Raw genomic sequence first — 17,708 nt, 5'->3', positions numbered from 1 at the left:
GACTGGATTTGCCGCAGCTTGATAAAAAAAATCGAAGCCCAACTGCTCGGGTCTTTGTGCATGAATGATACATTCGCATCCAGCATCGCTTGGTACGACGCCTTGCTTTCCAATGCTGAATCACCATCAATCCCCCCCTTCAGGCTTCGTGATGCCTCTAAAATCCACGGCAGCGGTGCGCGGATATTATACTCAGGCAATGACACAGGCATCATCATATTCATGCTGACGAACCGGTCAAGGCAGTATGAGGCCCAAAATATGCGCCGACACTCATCCAAAAGCGCAGGTCGCTGGTTCTCAGGCACTTCTTCAATCCAGAGAGGCGTCTCACGCTGGAGACCGAGCGCTGTGCATTGGCGCATCACAGCGCCCAACAAATGCCATGTTCCGCTCGAGACAGGACGCATGAGCGAGAAAAGAGCCACGAGAAGGCTGAACTGGATTGCTTCCAAACGCGGTTCAATTGTTGTAGATATACGCCCGAACATGCAATGTTCCCGCAGCTCCGTTCGTTTCTGTGTATCCATCATGCGCAATCGCATGGACAATGCAAGATGAGCATGCGCCCGCTCATCACCATTCGGAACGAAATCGGATCGGCAGGCCAAACCAAGTGCCAAAATGAGATGCGCAATGCTAAAAAACGTGTTGGAATAGGATATTGAGTCCGTGGATGAGTAGCCTGCAAGCTCATCCAATTGTGCCAGGAACTTATCTTTAGCCATCACAGGTACCTGAACATTCACTCGATTCATATATTCCATCATAAATACACGACTTTTGATATTGAATGGATCATCCGATGGCTGGTCTAACTCAATGTTATGAGTATCCAAATTGGGAATGGTATAATCCTTTTCCTCGAATGAGCTCGTTTGACCAAGCGCTTCTTGCACGAGCAAGCTCAAGTGGCCATGTGGCTCAGGCGAGGCGCGGCGCGGTGCGGAAGTATTTAGAGAAGAGCTGTGCGTTATTTGAACTTGGGCACGCCGTTTCCATTCCAGCAATTCTTCTTCCAAGTGCTGCACGTAGCCGCGCGGCATCTCATGACCTGTACTGGGGTCTATCTGCATGCACGGCAAGTTGTTGCGCTCACATCCACGGCATCTCGGTATACCTTCGTCACATTTGATCTTCTTGAGCCGACAGCGCTGGCAGACCGCTGCGGTCCGCACCTGCACAGTCTCTTTCTCATTCCCCTCCATCGCAGACGCCGGCAGCTCCACAATGTGTTGGTGTGAGTCGATACTTGGCTACTCCACTGCCGGACCCTATCTCGCCACAGGTTTTTGGCAGTCGATTGTAGTGTGCCAACGCAGCGACGTCTGCCTTGCATTCGCTGCCAAAATGATGTATGACCAGAAAGTAGGCTGGGTACTTGTCTCTGGCCAGCATCCAACCACCCGCGCGCATTCGGGACAACACAGATATATCTGTGCTTTGTGAGTCGAAATAGCTGTGAGGCCATAACAAAGAGCGTATCGTTTTACACCAGTGACTTTAGAGCCTTGCTTAAGAGAAAAAGGATTAAGCAGTGTAGTGTGTTGCCAACCATGAGAGGTGATAGAGTGTTCTCGCGCAGTGCACATAGGCACACGAAATGAGCAGTCTATCCATCACCTGCATTCATATGGCTACTATGGTACCAGAATAAGAAACGAGGACCAAGATGGTCCTCATATAACCATGTCGGACCACCTATCGCTTATCAGCCATGGATCTCGCACGGTTCATCTCGAGGTGGAGTGGCCTGGATTGATAAGCCCAACGCGGCGTAGAGTAGGATCTGGCGCCTAATCATGTCCTACCATCAACGCGACTTCCCTGGCTATGGCAAGGATATTCCTCATGCACGTTGGCCAAATAAAGCACGTGTATGCATCTCGTTCGTGCTGAATTACGAAGAAGGTGGCGAGAACTGCGTACTGGAGGGTGACCCACGCGCAGAAGTGTACCTGACTGAATTTGGCGCGACAAATGGGGCAGGACCCGAGGGGATGCGCAACCTATCTATCGAGTCGTGCTTTGAGTATGGATCGCATCGTGGCTTCTGGCGCATCTTAGGCTTATTCCAAGAATTTGGCTTCAAATTCACATCCTGGGCCGTGGGCCGCGCCGTAGAACACAATCCCCAGGTCGTGGACGCCATGGAGGAGGCTGGCTGCGAAGTTGCGAGCCATTCATACCGGTGGATTGACTATGCCCGCATGCCGGAGCAAGAAGAGCGCCAGCATGTTCAGAAGACGATTGAGGCCATCCAGACGGCAAGCCGCCGCGGCACAGTGCCTCTCGGCTGGTACACAGGTCGCCAATCCTTGCAGACGCGTCGTATCGTCTATGAGGAATACAAGTCACGGGGAATGCACATGCAGCTATACGACAGCGATGCATATGATGAAGATGTGCCTTACTATGTGCCTGCGCCCGACGGCACGCCTAACGAGCACCTCCTGGTCGTGCCTTACACTCTCGATGTCAATGACATGAAGTTCTGCAATACTCCTGGCTTTTTTAACAGTGACTCATTCTACCAGTACATGGTCGATGCTTTTGAGACTTTGGTGATCGAGGGTGCTACGTCTCCACGCATGATGACAGTGGGTCTTCACTGCCGCGTGGTGGGCCGACCAGCTCGCGCCATGGCATTGCGTCGCTTTTTGGTCTATTTGAAACGCCGCCAAGCCGAGCTCGAGGCCGAAGGCAGTGGCGTTTGGGTAGCCACACGTCAGGAAATTGCCAAGCATTGGCGCCAGACACACCCGCCTGTTCAACCATAAAAGACTTCGTCCACATCCAGCTTAGGTTGCGATTCACATTCATTGACCACACACACAAACGATGTAGGTGCTGTACCGGTAGCAACCAACGGGTGATGCCACACGCCGGGGGCGTACGAAATGCCTTGGTCGGTCGCGGCCCAGAAGGCCTGGAGCGAAGACAGGTCGGGCTGGCCATCTGCTGTTAGGAGTAAGGATACGTACCTGGTCCAGGAAGTGCCACAATGACAAGGTAGCCCTCCTGTCCAGATGCGTGTGCGCCAGTCGGAGGCGACACGGGAAGGAACATCTGTGTTGTGTATCTGTGTCGTTCCAGCACTTTGACACCAAACGGCAGCAACAAGGAACGCGGTCCCCGTGGGTCACTCACATACACATGAACATTGGTCTGCACACGCTCGTGTTTGGGATAGGTTTGCGTTACATGAGCCAGCTCGCAGTGTTTCGACGCAGTGTCTTGGTTGACCCGCTTTACGCCACCTGGCGCGGGGTAGTCGGCTGTTGGCTCCGCGACTACTCGTCCATACGGCGCGAAGCCGTGGGGCGTTAATAGACTTGCATGCGTTATGTGAGGCATGCCGCGCTCCCCTGTACGCCGCGGTAGGGGAGGAAGCGCCGCGAGGGCGGCAGGCGAGTGTAGGTTGATGCCCGCCTTGGACAATTCCATGGCTCTCCGGCCGTACACGCGCAGGCGCTTGATGCCACCGTCAGGGTGCATAGTGAGGCGGACATGAGTTGCGACGCGTTGCTTTCCGGAAGGAATCACGTCCAAGCTGTGGATACGACCGGGTCCCAGCGCGGTCCGTGCCACAAGTGGGAACCACGCATCTGCATGCAAATTGTCATGACCCGGTGGGACCAGCTCGGGCCCCTCGTATAGGCAGCCCTGGATCTCGCAGCTCTCCGGAAAGTTGCCGAGAAAGTGCAGTGTATCAACGTCCACGCTACTCAGCACACCTGGCTCAGCCAGCTGTACGACCACCCAGTCTCGATGTCCAGGTGTGCGGGAGCGCTTTGTTTCCCATCCGTCGCCCATGTCACTTCCGCGTCCAGGAAGGAGCAGGTTGGAGCCTCTACCAAAGTGCTCGTCACTAGTGCTGCGTGTCAGTACCACATCATCACATACAAAACTACGCGTGCCCCATTCAGCATGTGAGCCAAGTCGAGGGTGTTGAGTTCCGGATGCTCAGGCACCGCTACTTCGCTCAGACCCGTACCCACAAGAGGCAAGTCCACTTGACCATACACGCGGAAGCGGGAGATACCGCCATCAGGGATCATGTGCAGTTTCACATGTGTGAAGCTCGACTCTGTCAAACCACCGTCCATGTGCTGGAACCAGTGATGTGCCGCCGGGCCACAAGACGTCGTTTCCATGAGCATCACCCACTGCCATGAGCACAACACAGCGTACCTGGTCGCTATTCTCCTCGACGTCCGGCTGCTCGCTCCACAGGCCATAGATTTCAAAGGCCGGCGCCTCGTTGCCATTGAACGTGGTCGTGTCAATGTCGAATCCCGAAATCTTGCCGCCGCCTGCAGGAGCAAGACGAATGATAACCCAATCATAGTCAGGATTGTGTCTGCGCGTCTCCCATCCGTCATACAATGCGCCCTTGGGACCGAATTGGCCTTTCAAAGAAACGGCCGGACCAGGCTTAATTAAGTTCGCAGCATCGGCAAACCATTCATCAGAGAATGCACGCACACTTCCTCCTAGTGATACACAAGAAAGTTCAACGGAGCGCGTTTGGAGTGCCGCTACCTGTTCGGCGCAAATCGCTTCGAAGGTCATGGTCACTGGGCACAAAGGCCAAGCGTCCCCCAGCTTATCTATCTCCACATGATACGCACGGGCCATTTGCTCGCTCAATACCGAGATATCTAACTATGGGCACAGCGAGATTGGCTGGTGGGAAGAAACCAGCTCTGCTTGAAGACCTCGAGAATGACTAGCTCTCAGCTTTGGAGGATATTTTACATTCCTATCATCCTTCGCGAACGTACGAAGCTATCGTGTCGTCGAAAGGACAAAGGAACTACCAGTGTCACTGCCCCATGCCAGCTACCCAGCGATCAGGTGCCTGTTTGATAAGCTATCCAGCAGGAAGTTTTATCAGGCGGGCGCGTAAACTCCCACCTTGGCCGTGGCGGCATCAAGACGCAGAGCCGCTGCGCAGAGCTCTACACTGCAACGCACCGGGTCAAGCACCACCACGCCAGGGCCACACTGCTGCCGCACTTCATTTTCCAGGCCAGCCATACCAGCGCACCCTAGCACGATGACATCGGAGCCGGCGCGCTCCACCAAGTCCTCCCTGGCTTTGCGGCCCAGGGTGTGGAGCACCTGCTCTCGCGGAAGGCTTTCCAGCTCTAATACACGTAGTCCAGACGAGACAATGTGGTGACAAAAAGAGCCGAGGCCAAGCGAGTGCACATCATGCTCAAGTAGGGGTACCCAGCGTGGCGAGGTGGTGAGAATGGCTACTTTGCCTCCTAACGTAGATGCCAATAGTAGCGGAGCACTCAGGATTGACATGACTGGCACAGTCGTCTTTTCTCGGAGAACGTGGCAAAGGGGGTGTGCGGAAAAACAGGCCACGACAAACTGAGTCAGCTTTCACAGCACGCACGCCATCCCACTCGTTCAAACACGCCTCAAGCTCTTTTAGGCACGCTGCAGCTGATATAACACTGTCGTACATTCCCTCAATGGACAGCGGCGCACTGTCCGGCGAGGCAGTGAAATAATCGAGCTCATAGTCGGCATGAGCGGGGACACAGTTGCGCATAGAGTGCGTGAATGCCTATGGTTAACACAGTGACTCACCTCGGTGGCATTGGGATTGATCACAAGGATACGAGGCCGCCGATCAGGACGCGTTGAGCGCAGAAGCGGCATCTCAGCAACAAGTTGAAGAGCCGTGTGGCCGACCGATCTGATGTTTCATGCAGGATCATTGCTTATCTACCACGTGATGCTACCCCGCACATTCGACCGCCAGAGGCGCGGCGTTTTTCCATCACGACATCATGACGATTTCTACCCACGTTCTCGATACAATGCAAGGGAAGCCAGCAGAGAACGTTCCTTTCCGTCTATATGCAGTGGAGGGTAGGGCGGTGGCCTCCGGCACGACGAACAGCGATGGTCGGACGAGTGACCTAGCGGGAGTGCAACTCGACGAGGGAGTGTACCGAATGGAGTTTGATACAGCCTCGTATTTCCGTGACCAAAACATCAACGAGTACTTTTATCCTAAAGTAGACATCTATTTCCAGGTAAGACAGGCATCGGCGCATTACCATGTCCCGCTGATTCTTTCTCCCTATGGATTTAGTACGTATCGTGGGTCATAGGTACCTCTGGGGCAGTTCGCTCGCCACAATAGCGAGGCCCTGATGCGTAGGGTGGATCGGACTGGCTGTGCGGACCAACATGTGTCACTTCAATATACTCAAAGGCACGGAATTGGCGCATGAGTTCAGGCCAGTTTTCTCTCGTTATGGCCGTAGCCATAGACCAAGCAATTCTCTTAAGACCGCCGTAAATACCCGAGAGCTGATTTCCCGTAATACCCATGGAGGTGCGCGCGCCGGTTGAGAAATGGTGGAGTCTCGAGATCCACGGCGCTTGTGGGTGACTTGGTGTGAATTCGAATCCACTGGCCAAATAGGGGTTTGATGCGACAGCGGTGTTCGCACTTGGAGGATAGGCCTTACCCCACGTCAGGATATCGTCATAAAACTCTTTCAGCTCGGGACGGAGTGATAGGTCCACCTTGTAGCCCGTAGCAGCAATGATGATATCTGCGCGGTAGGTGTCCTCATTACCATGCTCATCGACCGTGTGAATCACTAGCTCCTTGTCTGTATCTTCCACTTTTGTCCACGCTTCAGCCATACGCAACTGGAAAGATGGGAAGGAGAAGCATCGCCAAATCGTATGCTGCGTCGGAGGCTGCGGCAGACCTCCATTGAACAGTGAAAACTCGACCTTTTGGTCATCACTTAAGTCGAAGTAGTGCTCTTGCATGCCAGGAAACTCCATCCAACGCAATGGGTTACTGCTTGGTACGCTGGATCGGCGCATAAAGACGGTTGCCTCTGAGGCACCGGCCTCCAGGACCGTCCCCGCATTATCGAATCCTGACGCACCTCCACCTAATACGGCGATACGTTTCCCCTGGCATAGTCCGACATCAAACTCTTCCTCTGTGTGGAACCATTTGGAGCGTGGAAGAGCACGGACGATATCTGGCGTATAGGCGGCCCCTCCTCCAATTAGTCCTAGGGAAAACACGACGCGTCGGGCGTACAAGATATGCACAGGAGACTCTTGCCCCTCGCCGTTTTCCTGCACGTCAACGATAAAAGGGCCATCCTCCGTCTCAGGGCGATGCAAGGCTGTGACAAGTGACTTATGGTGCACCTCAATCTCTGTTACCCAGCGGTAGAATACAAGGTAGTCGTTCCAGTCCAGGCGTGGAACGAGATCGGTTTTGGCCCATGCCTCTTTGCCATAGCACGCCTCGAACCACCGCTGGATATGGAGACTCGGCACATCCAGCTCAATACCCTTCATACGCTTTGGACTTCTCAGTGTATGCATGCGTGCGTAGCGGTGCCAGGGCCCGACGCGTCGGGGATCGTCGCTTGCCTCCAGCACTGCCACGCGATCAATACGCTCACGCTGCAAGGCGAAAGCGACGCCAAGACCTGCTTGACCACCACCGATGATCAAAACATCAATGATACCAGGCTGTCCAGTCTTCTCCTTGCGAGGAATCCAGTCTTGGTGGTGGCTCGTCGTGCGAATATCCTCTCGGATTCGCGCTACAAGTCTCTCGAGCCGCTCTTTCGCATCAGGAAGAAGTGCGTCCGATAGAGGCACCGGCATATCTAGTTCAGTCGTATTATCATCCCACGGCAGTTGAACCGCTACCATGCTAGCTGATGAGAAAGATTAAGGAGCCCATGATCGGCATCAGGGGCTTGGTGGGGGGTTCGGCAATCTCCTATCTCTCATGATTCTGACTAAAAAAAACTATATGTAACATGGACTCTAATCATAGACAAAGGTTTCATTGGAAACGACCGGCTTCTCAATCGAAATGCCTTTATCAGCTTCCGATTCAGGGGGACCGTCTCGCTGCATCCAGCCTTCGTACGCTTCCCCGTCGTGGCCAAAGTTGTAGGCACCTTGGAATGTGGCCAAAAAGTCAGACTCGTCCACCTCCTCGAAGCGACGGTACATGCCGGGGGGTGGAAAGAGCCAGCAGCACAGTACATATGTGCATGCTGAAGAACCTGTGCCTGTGATCCACGCAAGATCAAAAACGTGCTTCCAACCATTCGACACGTATATGCTTGAGTTTATAAAGTTGATAAAACCAGGCAGGTTAATACCAAATCCGACAAAGTAGGCGACATAGGCGCGCCAGTTGATACCCCACGTGTACCAGTACCACCCACTGGGCTGCAGTGAGTATAAGTCAGCTATGCGGAAATGACCCCGCCGTATGAGCCAGTAGTCGGCCATCATGGGGCCCGCAATGCAGGCCAAAAACACGCTGAATCCACTTAAGTACTGGGTAAATGACGACGACGATGTGTACAAGAGCCATGGACACATGACGATAGCCACCAAGGCAGAAAAGTAGCCGCCACGGCGGATGTTCACATATCGTGGGCACAACGCAGTGAGGTCACAGCCTGCCGACACAGAGTTGGCGGCCACGTTGGTCAAAAGCTGGACATAGACAAAGCCCAACGAGATAAAAGCAAGGCCGGCGCGTGTAGATGCGTGCATATCGTCCAGCATACGGTCCATAATCTGGACAATATCCCACATCTGCTCGCCAAACTGGACTTCTGCCGAGGCACCAATGACAATGCCCATGAGCGAAGTCACGGCAAAGACCACCGGAAGGGTGATTAGCTGGGGCCAAATAGCCGCCCTTGGTGTCTTTGCCGGCGAGGCGAAGTCGGGCGAGTTGATGATGAGGGGAAACAGGTTGTTGAAAGCCACGGCGATGCCGCGCAACATGGTCCAAGCCAGGGTCGAGCCATTCATTGTCGAAGGTCGCGAGAAAACGGCGCCTGTGCCTCCGCGTTGAATGGACCAGCCAAACAATGCAAACCCTACCGCTGGGGCGACGATGGACTTGATCTTGAACAGGTAATGCAGCTTATGCAGGGGGACCCAGATGGTGGGCAGCATGAGAATCCAGTAAATGACAAAACATAGAATGTATGCAGAAGTCGTTTGGGACGCTGGTGACATGATATTATGGATATTGTCGATGGAGGGCCAGAGAGCGCGCAAAAAGACATGAACACACTCGCCTCCCAGCCACGCCTGGACACCCGACCAGATGCAGGCCATGCCAGTACGGTTGATGATCGGCCAGTACGACCCAAAAATACCAAAGGATGTGCGCGCCACCGCTGGAAACTTGATATGAAACACAGCGCCAGGCCGTGCATTAAGTACAACAAAGGGACCCACGAGAGTATATCCAACGACGACGCAGATAAAGGCCTGCCACCATGTCAGACCCTGCGTGAGCAGCGTAGCTGACATGGTAAATGTATTCAAATTGAAACCATCAGCAATCCAAAATGATACAAAACTGCTCCAGTCCCAAGTCCGCTTCTCCGGTGCCGTTGGCAAGAGGTCCTCGTTAGCGACCTGAAGCTCGGCACCAGACATGCCTTCAGGGTGCCGTGTCTCTAATTTTCGGAACACTTCGCGGAGACGCATAGCGATTGCCGTCGTGGAAGAGCCGCGGTTAGATTTTATCCATTATCATTGGCACTTGTTCACAATCAGTGCGCGACGTCCGCTTATCAGAACAGGGTGATAAGCGAGTGCGAAGGATAAAAGGCACATTACGAACCCCACCTCCACAGACCCATTCACAATGCCAGTTGAGATTCAGCCCTTCCCTAGGACGCCTGACAGCAACGTCACATTTGGTGCCGAGGTTCGGCATGCCGACATCGAGCATCTGGATGAGAAGGATTTTGAAGCAATTCATGATGCTCTGTATAAGCACCAAGTACTCCTCTTTCGTGGCCAAAAACACGTATCGCCCGAGGCGCAGTACCAGTTGACAAAACGATTTGATCCCGCGTCGGACACGTATGGACACGGCAAGGATGTGCCGAATGCAAAAAACAGTATATTGCACCCAGACCTGAAGACCATCCCGTCCGTGCCCCAGGTACAGGTGATTGGGCACGGCTTTGTGAAGGAGCTAGAAGGCTTGCACAATATTCAGTTGAGACACCCACACCACCGCACCTTCCACAGGGATGCCATCCCAGCGGAAAAAGATCTAGACTGCACGCGGTTTTACCGTTGGCACATTGATGCCGCACTGTACGGGAGGCATCCACCCAAAGTAACCACACTGCTTGCCATCTCAGTACCGAAAGGGCGGCGCCAGACGCTGTTGTATGATGATGGTTCGGGCGATACACTCGATGTACCTCTGGGTACGACGGCATTTGTCAGCGGAGAGACCATGTACGAAAGACTGTCGGATGAAGAGAAGCATTTCGTCAACACGTCCCGGATAGAGTACGCGCCGCATCCATACATCTGGATGAGTGAGTGTCGCTCATTTCCAACCGGTTTGGGACTGTACACAGAAGGCCGTGAGCTCTCTGAAGAGCAGCTCCCTCCTATCGATCAGGACATGATCCAGGTCTTGCCTATGGTATGGAAGAATCCTGTGACAGGCAAACCAGCCCTTCAGATCCATCCATCAGCCATACGCAAGATCCACAAGGCCGATGGCACAGTGATCGACGACCTGAAAACTGTACGCGACATCGTTTACAAGCTGCAGAGACCGGCCATCAGCCCATCATATGTTTACGCACACGACTGGCAGGAGGGTGACTTTGTCCTCTTTCACAACCGTGGTCTGCTGCATTCCGTGGTCGGTGCATTTGCTGACGATGAGGTGCGAATTTTTCGGCAGTGCAATTTGGCAGCGTCAGTAAGTGTATGATTGTCATGGCCCATTGGCTCGTTGAATGTAGACCGTCGATTGCTTGTAGCTAGGCCTGCCTATCACACCCCTCTACCTCTTCCATAAATTTTGCAGGGTTGTACCCTTCATTCCCCTCAAAATTTGACTGTTTAGATGGATTCAAAGGGATCGAATTGGGTTACCAGAGTTGTAGCCATCTCGCAGCTGGATGATGCGATCACAGGTCACATGAGTCTCCACACAAAGGCTAAATAGATTTAATGTATCTCTCGTAGAACACTACGTTCTTCGTCGGACAAACTTTGTCACATACGATGCATCGATAAGGAGGACTCCAGACCGGAATCGCAGCACTTTCAAGCAATTTACTTCCTATTACCCTGAAGGCTCTACAACGGACAAGACTTGCTACCCCGGTTCCTTCTCTGGAGATTCAGGCGGCTCAGCTTGGTGGGCCTCGTACTGATTCAACTTGATTCTGAGGCCTACTGAAAAGCGCATCCAGCATTAAAAATGACACGAAAGTAATTGGCAAAGTTTCCACGCTTCACCGAATGTGGGCCACCCGAGCGATGTACGGCTCGGTTCATACTAGGCACACCTACATTCGAGTATGCTTAGCGGAGACGCTTTATCTAGGCCTCCACAAGAACTGGTTATCCGTGATGATAAGATTGGATGAGGCGGGCCAAGTAAGGGCCCTTGCGCTGGCCTTGCGACGCCGTTCATCATGGACCTAGACAAAGACGACAAAGATTTGTCCAAGATTGATGTGGAAGTACAGAGCTTTCACGATAATGCCAAGCACCAGAATTGGTACCATCCACGTTCCTGGCTCCGCTCGTCCCTTTTTGAATGGTCCAGTATAGAACCTATTCCTCCTGAGAAGCAGAATCATGCTCACTGGTGGACAGTGCCTCTGTTGTGGATCGGGGCAAATATGAATGTGCTTACATTTTCTACCGGCATGCTCGCCAAGGACTTTGATATCACGATCAAGGACAGCATGTATACAATTGTGGCGTTCTCACTTGTAACGGCACTTGTACCGGCTTACTTTACCACCTTTGGGATGAATCTAGGGTTGCGTCAGATTGTGCACTCACGCTATTCGTTTGGCTACTTTGGAGCATGTCTGCCTGGTCTCCTTGTTGCTGCGACACAGGTCATGTACAATATTGAGAACGTCATTTTAGGCGGGCAGACGCTCAAGGCTGTCTCGACGCCTGATTCCATGTCCTCAATTGTTGGTATTGTAATTCTTTCTATCATTGCGTTTGTCGTGTGCTTTTTTGGTGGCCGCGTCATGCACTACTTCGAGTCCATCTTCTGGCTGCCTGCACTAATCTGCTTCATCCTGCTTGCTGCCTTTGCTGGAGCGGGTGAAAAGGGACTGCACCAGCCAGCAGGAGCTCCTGAGACGACTGCGCGCGGCGTACTCGGTCTAGGATGTGTTGTGGCAGGCTATTTCTTGTCATGGTCGACCATCGCCTCTGATGTGAGCCTATATGTGAAACGGAACAGTAGCACCACGCGAATGTTTCTCGCCGTGTATATGGCATTCGTGCTGTCGGTCGCACCGCCATTCATGTTTGGTGCTGCTTTTGCCATTTCAGCACCTGATGTTCCTGCGTGGAAGGGAGCTAGTGAGGCAACATCACCAGGTCCTCTCTTTGATGTGATCCTGGCTGGACATGTGGGCCACTTTGGCAAGTTCCTGACCGTGATGCTCGCCCTTTCTGCTGTGGGCAATATTATTCCTGGCACCTACGCTTTTGGCATTGCTGTGCAAACATTCCTTCCTCCTCTACGTGTCCTTCCTCGATTTGTCATGACCAGCATTTGTGTGGCTATATTTCTCCCACTGGGCATTGCGGGCCGTAACCAGTTCTATGATACGCTCTCCAACTTTGTCAGTATTCTTGCCTACTGGTGCAGTCTTTTCGCCGGAGTCGTCCTGGCTGATCACTTCGTTCTCCGCCGAAGGAACTTTTCTTCCTACGATCTGATGATCTGGGACGACTGGCGGCGCCTTCCGCCGGGGATCGCCGCTCTCGTCAGTGCCCTACTGCCCGTTGCACTTATTGGCCCCACAATGGATCAGGTCTGGTACACTGGTCCTATAGCACAGCACTCTGGAGACCTAGGGTTCGAAGTGGGATTCGCCCTGAGCTTTCTACTGTACCTAGTGCTTCGACCAATAGAACAGCGCCTTTGGCGGTGATTGATAAGGAGGTCTTAGCGCCAAGTGGAGGGGTACTACGTAGCTATCATGTGGATTGCCAACGCTAAGCTCCGAGGACAGGAAGGGACTTGGGATATCTATATTGAAGAGGGACTCTTCAAAGAAATCAAGCCAAGTGCGAGAGACCGCGTAGGTGACTATGATGCGTGTGGTCGACTGCTCTGCTCGCCTTTCGTGGAGGGGCATATTCATCTGGACTATGCTCATACGGCGCGTAAGCCGCGTCCAAATGTCTCCGGCACCCTGTTCGAGGCCATTGAAATCTGGGCAGAAAGGAAGCATGCAGGTTTGAACCACCCTGATGAGATCCGTCGTAATGCGCTGGGCGCGATTCGCGCAGCTATCTCGCATGGTGTGGGCTTTATTCGCTCACATGTCGACGTCACGGATCCGGAACTCGTGGCGCTCAAAACGATGCTGCGCGTGAGGGAGGAGGTCAAGCCGTGGTGTACCTTACAGCTGGTAGCATTCCCTCAAAATGGAATCGAGGCCTTCCCGCGTGGTCGGGAATTGATGGATGAGGCGATGCGGCTCGGTGCTGACGTCGTTGGCGGTATACCGCACCTCGAGCATACGCGCGAAGACGGCGTAGCATCTGTTCGCTACGTGTTCGACCTAGCCGAAAAGTACAGCGCGCTCATTGATATCCATTGCGACGAGATCGACGACGACCAGTCGCGCTACCTCGAGGTCATGGCCGCTGAAACGCTCCGGCGCCGCATGCAGGGCCGTGTCACAGTGAGTCATGCAGTGGCTATGGCCTATTACCAGCCGGGATACATGGCCAAGCTCCTTCCAAAGCTGCGCGCGGCTGGCCTAGGCTTTGTCATTAACCCGAATGAGAATCTCCAGCTACAGGGTCGCGGACTCAATGCGCCTCAGCCACGCGGCGTCGCTCCGGTGCGGACATTGGCCGAGTGCGGCCTCCCTGTCGGATTTGGCCAGGACTCGATCGAGGATCCCTGGTACCCACTCGGTGACGGCAACCCCATCCGCAATCTAGACACAGGCTTACATGTTGCTCAAATGCTCACGGAAGAGTACCTGAACCGGTGCCTCGACTTCGTCACGATCGAGCCTGCTCGCAATCTCGGCCTGGCGGAGAAGTACGGGGTCCAGGTTGGAAGGCCAGCACATTGCATTGTGCTGGATGCTACGAGCGATCGCGAAGTTGTACAGCGGCATCCCCCCGTACTTCTTAGCCTTCATGGCGGCAAAAAGATCTTCGAGAGGCAACCGGCCGTCACGAGCTGGGCCATTGACGTAGAGGGCCGTCTGCCGGGTCTGTAGCGCATGTGCCTTGTGGGCCTACGTAAGCGCACGCTTTTGTGCCCTCCTTGAGTACCACTGTGAGCACTGCTAGCAGAGTCAGCGCCCCAACGACTCTCATGGTCGGTACAAGAATGTGCGTGAATATACCATTAGCCTCCCGCTCGAAGGTCTCCCAGGGTGACTTGAGTGCTCCAATCTGCGGTGTACGCAGGAGTGGACGCACCGGCCGCTCGTAGGGCTGGATCGCGACCTTGTCCAAAGGATTGAGTGCCATGACAGACATGAGCTCGTATAAGAGCTCTGCGGCTGCTAGTGATGTCACTTCGCCTGCATGTTAGTGACACAGCGCACCTTGTGAATCGTAGGGTGGGCTTACTTCCACAACCTCACATCCGACCACGCGGAGGCCTTCCAGCTGTCGAACAATCGAGCGGAGCTCGCACGATGTACTACGTCAGTCATGGATACACAGTCCTCCACTAACAGGCGTGCCTGTTCCTGAAGCAATGGCAGGATCGAGGACGTCACTGCATTAGCGTCTCTTACGCACATATTAATGCTGATATACACAGGTGTGTCTTTCACACGTTCCCGAATGGCGGCGACTGTGCCATCGATACTAAGGCGGTCGACTTCCCATGTCTCCAAACGCCTTTAACTTTTGCACGACAGCGTTGCTGGTTAAAGTTGCATCTAAGATGTGCCACCTGTCCAGGCGAATATAGTACGCGCCAATCGTTTTGATTGGATTATGTCATTCTGATGTATCCATAATGGGAGCATGACAAATTGACTGAAGCTGATTGGTGTCGTCACTCCATCTCGTTAAATGTTATAGGCCCGTGCGTGGGCTGATGGGGTTTTCCCATGCAGGACCCTATGATTGGTGCAATTTCATCCGCGGATTGTGATTAACACGCGTCGACGTACCCAACACGGAACCGTTTCCGGCACGCGATAAAAGAGAGCCAGTAAAGATTCTCTTTCCCTCCATCATGAGGCTCCTTACCGCGCTGCTGAGTGTTGTGGCGCTTGCCACTTACACGCAGGCTACTGCGGGCGTCAACGTTACGTACGGAAATGGCGCTGAGACGCATCAGCTTGGAGGCTCGGGCAATTTGACGACGGACCAGGGCGTGCCGATCGCGGATGACGAAAACAGTCTGAGGAGTGGCTCGCGTGGCCCGTCGCTGCTGGAAGACTTTATTCTTCGTGAAAAGATCTTCCACTTTGACCACGAGAGGATTCCCGAGCGCATTGTACACGCCCGTGGCTCTGCGGCGCACGGCTACTTTGAGGCCACGGAAGATATTTCATACCTTACGAATGCCAGCGTCCTCAGGAAGGGCACCAAGACACCTGCCTTTGCTCGTCTCTCGACGGTTGTCGGTGGCGCGAGCTCTGTAGACACGCCTCGTGACGTTCGTGGCTTTGCCGTCAAGTTCTACACACAAGAAGGCAATTGGGACCTGGTTGGTATTAACTTCCCAGTCTTCTTCATCCAGGATGCAATTAAGTTCCCTGACCTCATTCATTCGGTGAAGATGGAGGCGGATCGCGGCTACCCTGGTGCGGCTTCTGCTCACGACACCTTCTATGACTTTGCCTCACTTATGCCAGAAAGCACGCATATGCTTATGTGGTTGCTGTCTGATCGCGCTATTCCGCGCTCGCTGCGCACAATGGACGGCTTTGGTGTGCACACTTTCCAGTTTGTCAATGCCACAGGCCATGCACACTTTGTCCGCTTCCACTGGCGTGCGAAATTGGGCGTTCAGTCCAACGTCTGGGACGAAGCCTCAAAGCTGCAGGGCGCAGACAATGACTATCACCGTCGCGATCTCTATGAATCAATTGAAAACGGCATGTTCCCCGAATGGGAACTGGGTGTGCAGGTGTTTGACCGCGAGTTTGCCGACAAGCAGTTCTATGATGTACTCGACCCTACCAAGCTCATTCCTGAGGAGGATGTGCCGCTGAAAATCATTGGTCGCCTTGTCCTGAACCGTAACCCCGACAACTTCTTTGCAGAGAATGAGCAGTCGGCGTTTTGCCCATCGCATGTCGTGCCGGGTATCGACTTTTCGGATGACCCTTTGCTGCAAGGCCGTTTGTTCTCGTACCTGGACACGCAAAGGTCACGTTTCGGCTCCCCCAACTTCCATCAACTGCCGATCAATGCTCCGAAGGTGCCTGTCAATAACTTCCAGCGTGACGGTATGATGCAAAGTGTGGTGAACAAGGGCCGCGCCAGCTACCAGCCAAACAGCCTGAACCAGGCCAAGGAGCCCACCGGACCCCGTGCCTGTCCATTTGGCTTTGGCTCGTCAAAGGCAGTTACTGGTCCTCGCGAGATTGGCCCCAAGATGCGCATCCGCGACGAACGCTTCAAGGACCACTACAGCCAGGCCCGTCTCTTCTGGAAGTCACAGACATCGAACGAACAGCAACACATTGTCGAGGCCTTTACCTTTGAACTGAGCAAGGTGACCTTACCGTTTGTTCGTGAGCGTATGGTAAGCAACCTGCGCAACGTGGACGAGGGACTCGCTCAGGGCGTGGCGCTGGGTCTTGGCATGAAGTTGCCGCCCAAGTCGGACGCCATGGCACCTATTCATGACATGAAGCCTAGCAAGCAACTGTCGATCCAGAAGAACTGGAAGAACACGCTGATGGGTCGCAATGTGGGTATCCTAATTACAAACGGCACTGATGGCTCGGTGCTGGACAAACTGGTGTCAGAGATTAAGAAGAACAATGCCAGAGCTACGCTGATTGCTCCTACAGTGGGTGGCATCAGGTTGAAGGATGGCTCGATGCGCAACGCGGATGTGCAGCTTGCTGGCTCGCCATCGGTTCTTTATGATGCAGTGGCGCTTGTTCTTTCCTCGGAGGGTACCAAGTCCCTTATGAAGCAGAGTGCTGCTGTGCAGTTTGTGATGGATGCTTTCAGCCACCTGAAGGCCATTGGTGCATCGAGCGCCGCTAAGCCGCTGCTGAACAAGGCTGGTGTGCAGCAGGATGCTGGTGTCACAGACTTGAGCGACTCGTTCATCCAAGCTGCGAAGAAGCGTTTCTGGGACCGTGAGATGAAGGTCCGTCCCTCACCCTAGTTCCTTTGTCTTTTATAATGTTGAATTAGATCTTATCGATTTACTGATAGTTAGATTCATTGTAAGTGGGGGGCATTACAAAATAGGATAGCCACTGATGAGGTCGGTCAATCAGAGGCTATGTCACTGTATGTCAAACCATATCATGCGCGCAAGCTTTCAGGCAGAAGGGTCGGATTCTTTGGCTATGAAATCGGGGGGGGGGGGTCCGATTCCTTGGCTACGAGACGATATAGCACCTGTAAATTAAGTGCTGGATGTGGGGCTGTTCAAGCCACCGAGGGAATGCTAG

The 17,708-nt window shown here is 53.6% G+C and overlaps 6 protein-coding genes across 6 annotated transcripts; 4 read left to right on the top strand and 2 right to left on the bottom strand.

The window, feature by feature from the left end:
- Nucleotides 1-1,802: 1,802 nt before the first annotated feature.
- On the top strand, nucleotides 1,803-2,780 carry MSY001_2911 (uncharacterized protein; the record flags this gene model as incomplete). Its single annotated transcript, XM_018884789.1, has 1 exon — nucleotides 1,803-2,780. The coding sequence occupies one exon, from the start codon at nucleotides 1,803-1,805 to the stop codon at nucleotides 2,778-2,780; it is 978 nt and encodes a 325-aa protein (XP_018741413.1).
- A 1,104-nt stretch (nucleotides 2,781-3,884) lies between these two features.
- On the bottom strand, nucleotides 3,885-4,575 carry MSY001_2910 (uncharacterized protein; the record flags this gene model as incomplete). The annotated part of the gene is made up of 2 exons (XM_018884788.1): nucleotides 3,885-4,169; nucleotides 4,195-4,575. 2 exons carry the CDS (start codon nucleotides 4,573-4,575, stop codon nucleotides 3,885-3,887), a joined length of 666 nt encoding a protein of 221 aa, XP_018741412.1.
- Nucleotides 4,576-7,845: 3,270 nt separating this feature from the next.
- Nucleotides 7,846-9,495, bottom strand: MSY001_2909 (uncharacterized protein; the record flags this gene model as incomplete). The annotated part of the gene is made up of 1 exon (XM_018884786.1): nucleotides 7,846-9,495. The coding sequence occupies one exon, from the start codon at nucleotides 9,493-9,495 to the stop codon at nucleotides 7,846-7,848; it is 1,650 nt and encodes a 549-aa protein (XP_018741411.1).
- Nucleotides 9,496-9,706: 211 nt separating this feature from the next.
- Nucleotides 9,707-10,796, top strand: MSY001_2908 (uncharacterized protein; the record flags this gene model as incomplete). Its single annotated transcript, XM_018884785.1, has 2 exons — nucleotides 9,707-10,756; nucleotides 10,788-10,796. The coding sequence occupies 2 exons, from the start codon at nucleotides 9,707-9,709 to the stop codon at nucleotides 10,794-10,796; spliced, it is 1,059 nt and encodes a 352-aa protein (XP_018741410.1).
- A 720-nt stretch (nucleotides 10,797-11,516) lies between these two features.
- Nucleotides 11,517-14,321, top strand: MSY001_2907 (uncharacterized protein; the record flags this gene model as incomplete). Its single annotated transcript, XM_018884784.1, has 2 exons — nucleotides 11,517-12,974; nucleotides 13,029-14,321. 2 exons carry the CDS (start codon nucleotides 11,517-11,519, stop codon nucleotides 14,319-14,321), a joined length of 2,751 nt encoding a protein of 916 aa, XP_018741409.1.
- A 977-nt stretch (nucleotides 14,322-15,298) lies between these two features.
- Nucleotides 15,299-17,416, top strand: MSY001_2906 (uncharacterized protein; the record flags this gene model as incomplete). The annotated part of the gene is made up of 1 exon (XM_018884783.1): nucleotides 15,299-17,416. One exon carries the CDS (start codon nucleotides 15,299-15,301, stop codon nucleotides 17,414-17,416), a length of 2,118 nt encoding a protein of 705 aa, XP_018741408.1.
- Between the last annotated feature and the right edge of the window lie 292 nt (nucleotides 17,417-17,708).

The sequence above is a fragment of the Malassezia sympodialis genome, genomic scaffold, assembly GCF_000349305.1.
Source record: "Malassezia sympodialis ATCC 42132 genomic scaffold, msy_sf_16, whole genome shotgun sequence".
Classification (NCBI taxonomy): domain Eukaryota; kingdom Fungi; phylum Basidiomycota; class Malasseziomycetes; order Malasseziales; family Malasseziaceae; genus Malassezia; species Malassezia sympodialis.
Note: the sequence above shows the minus strand (reverse complement) of the source record. Positions and strands in the feature narration are given on the sequence as shown.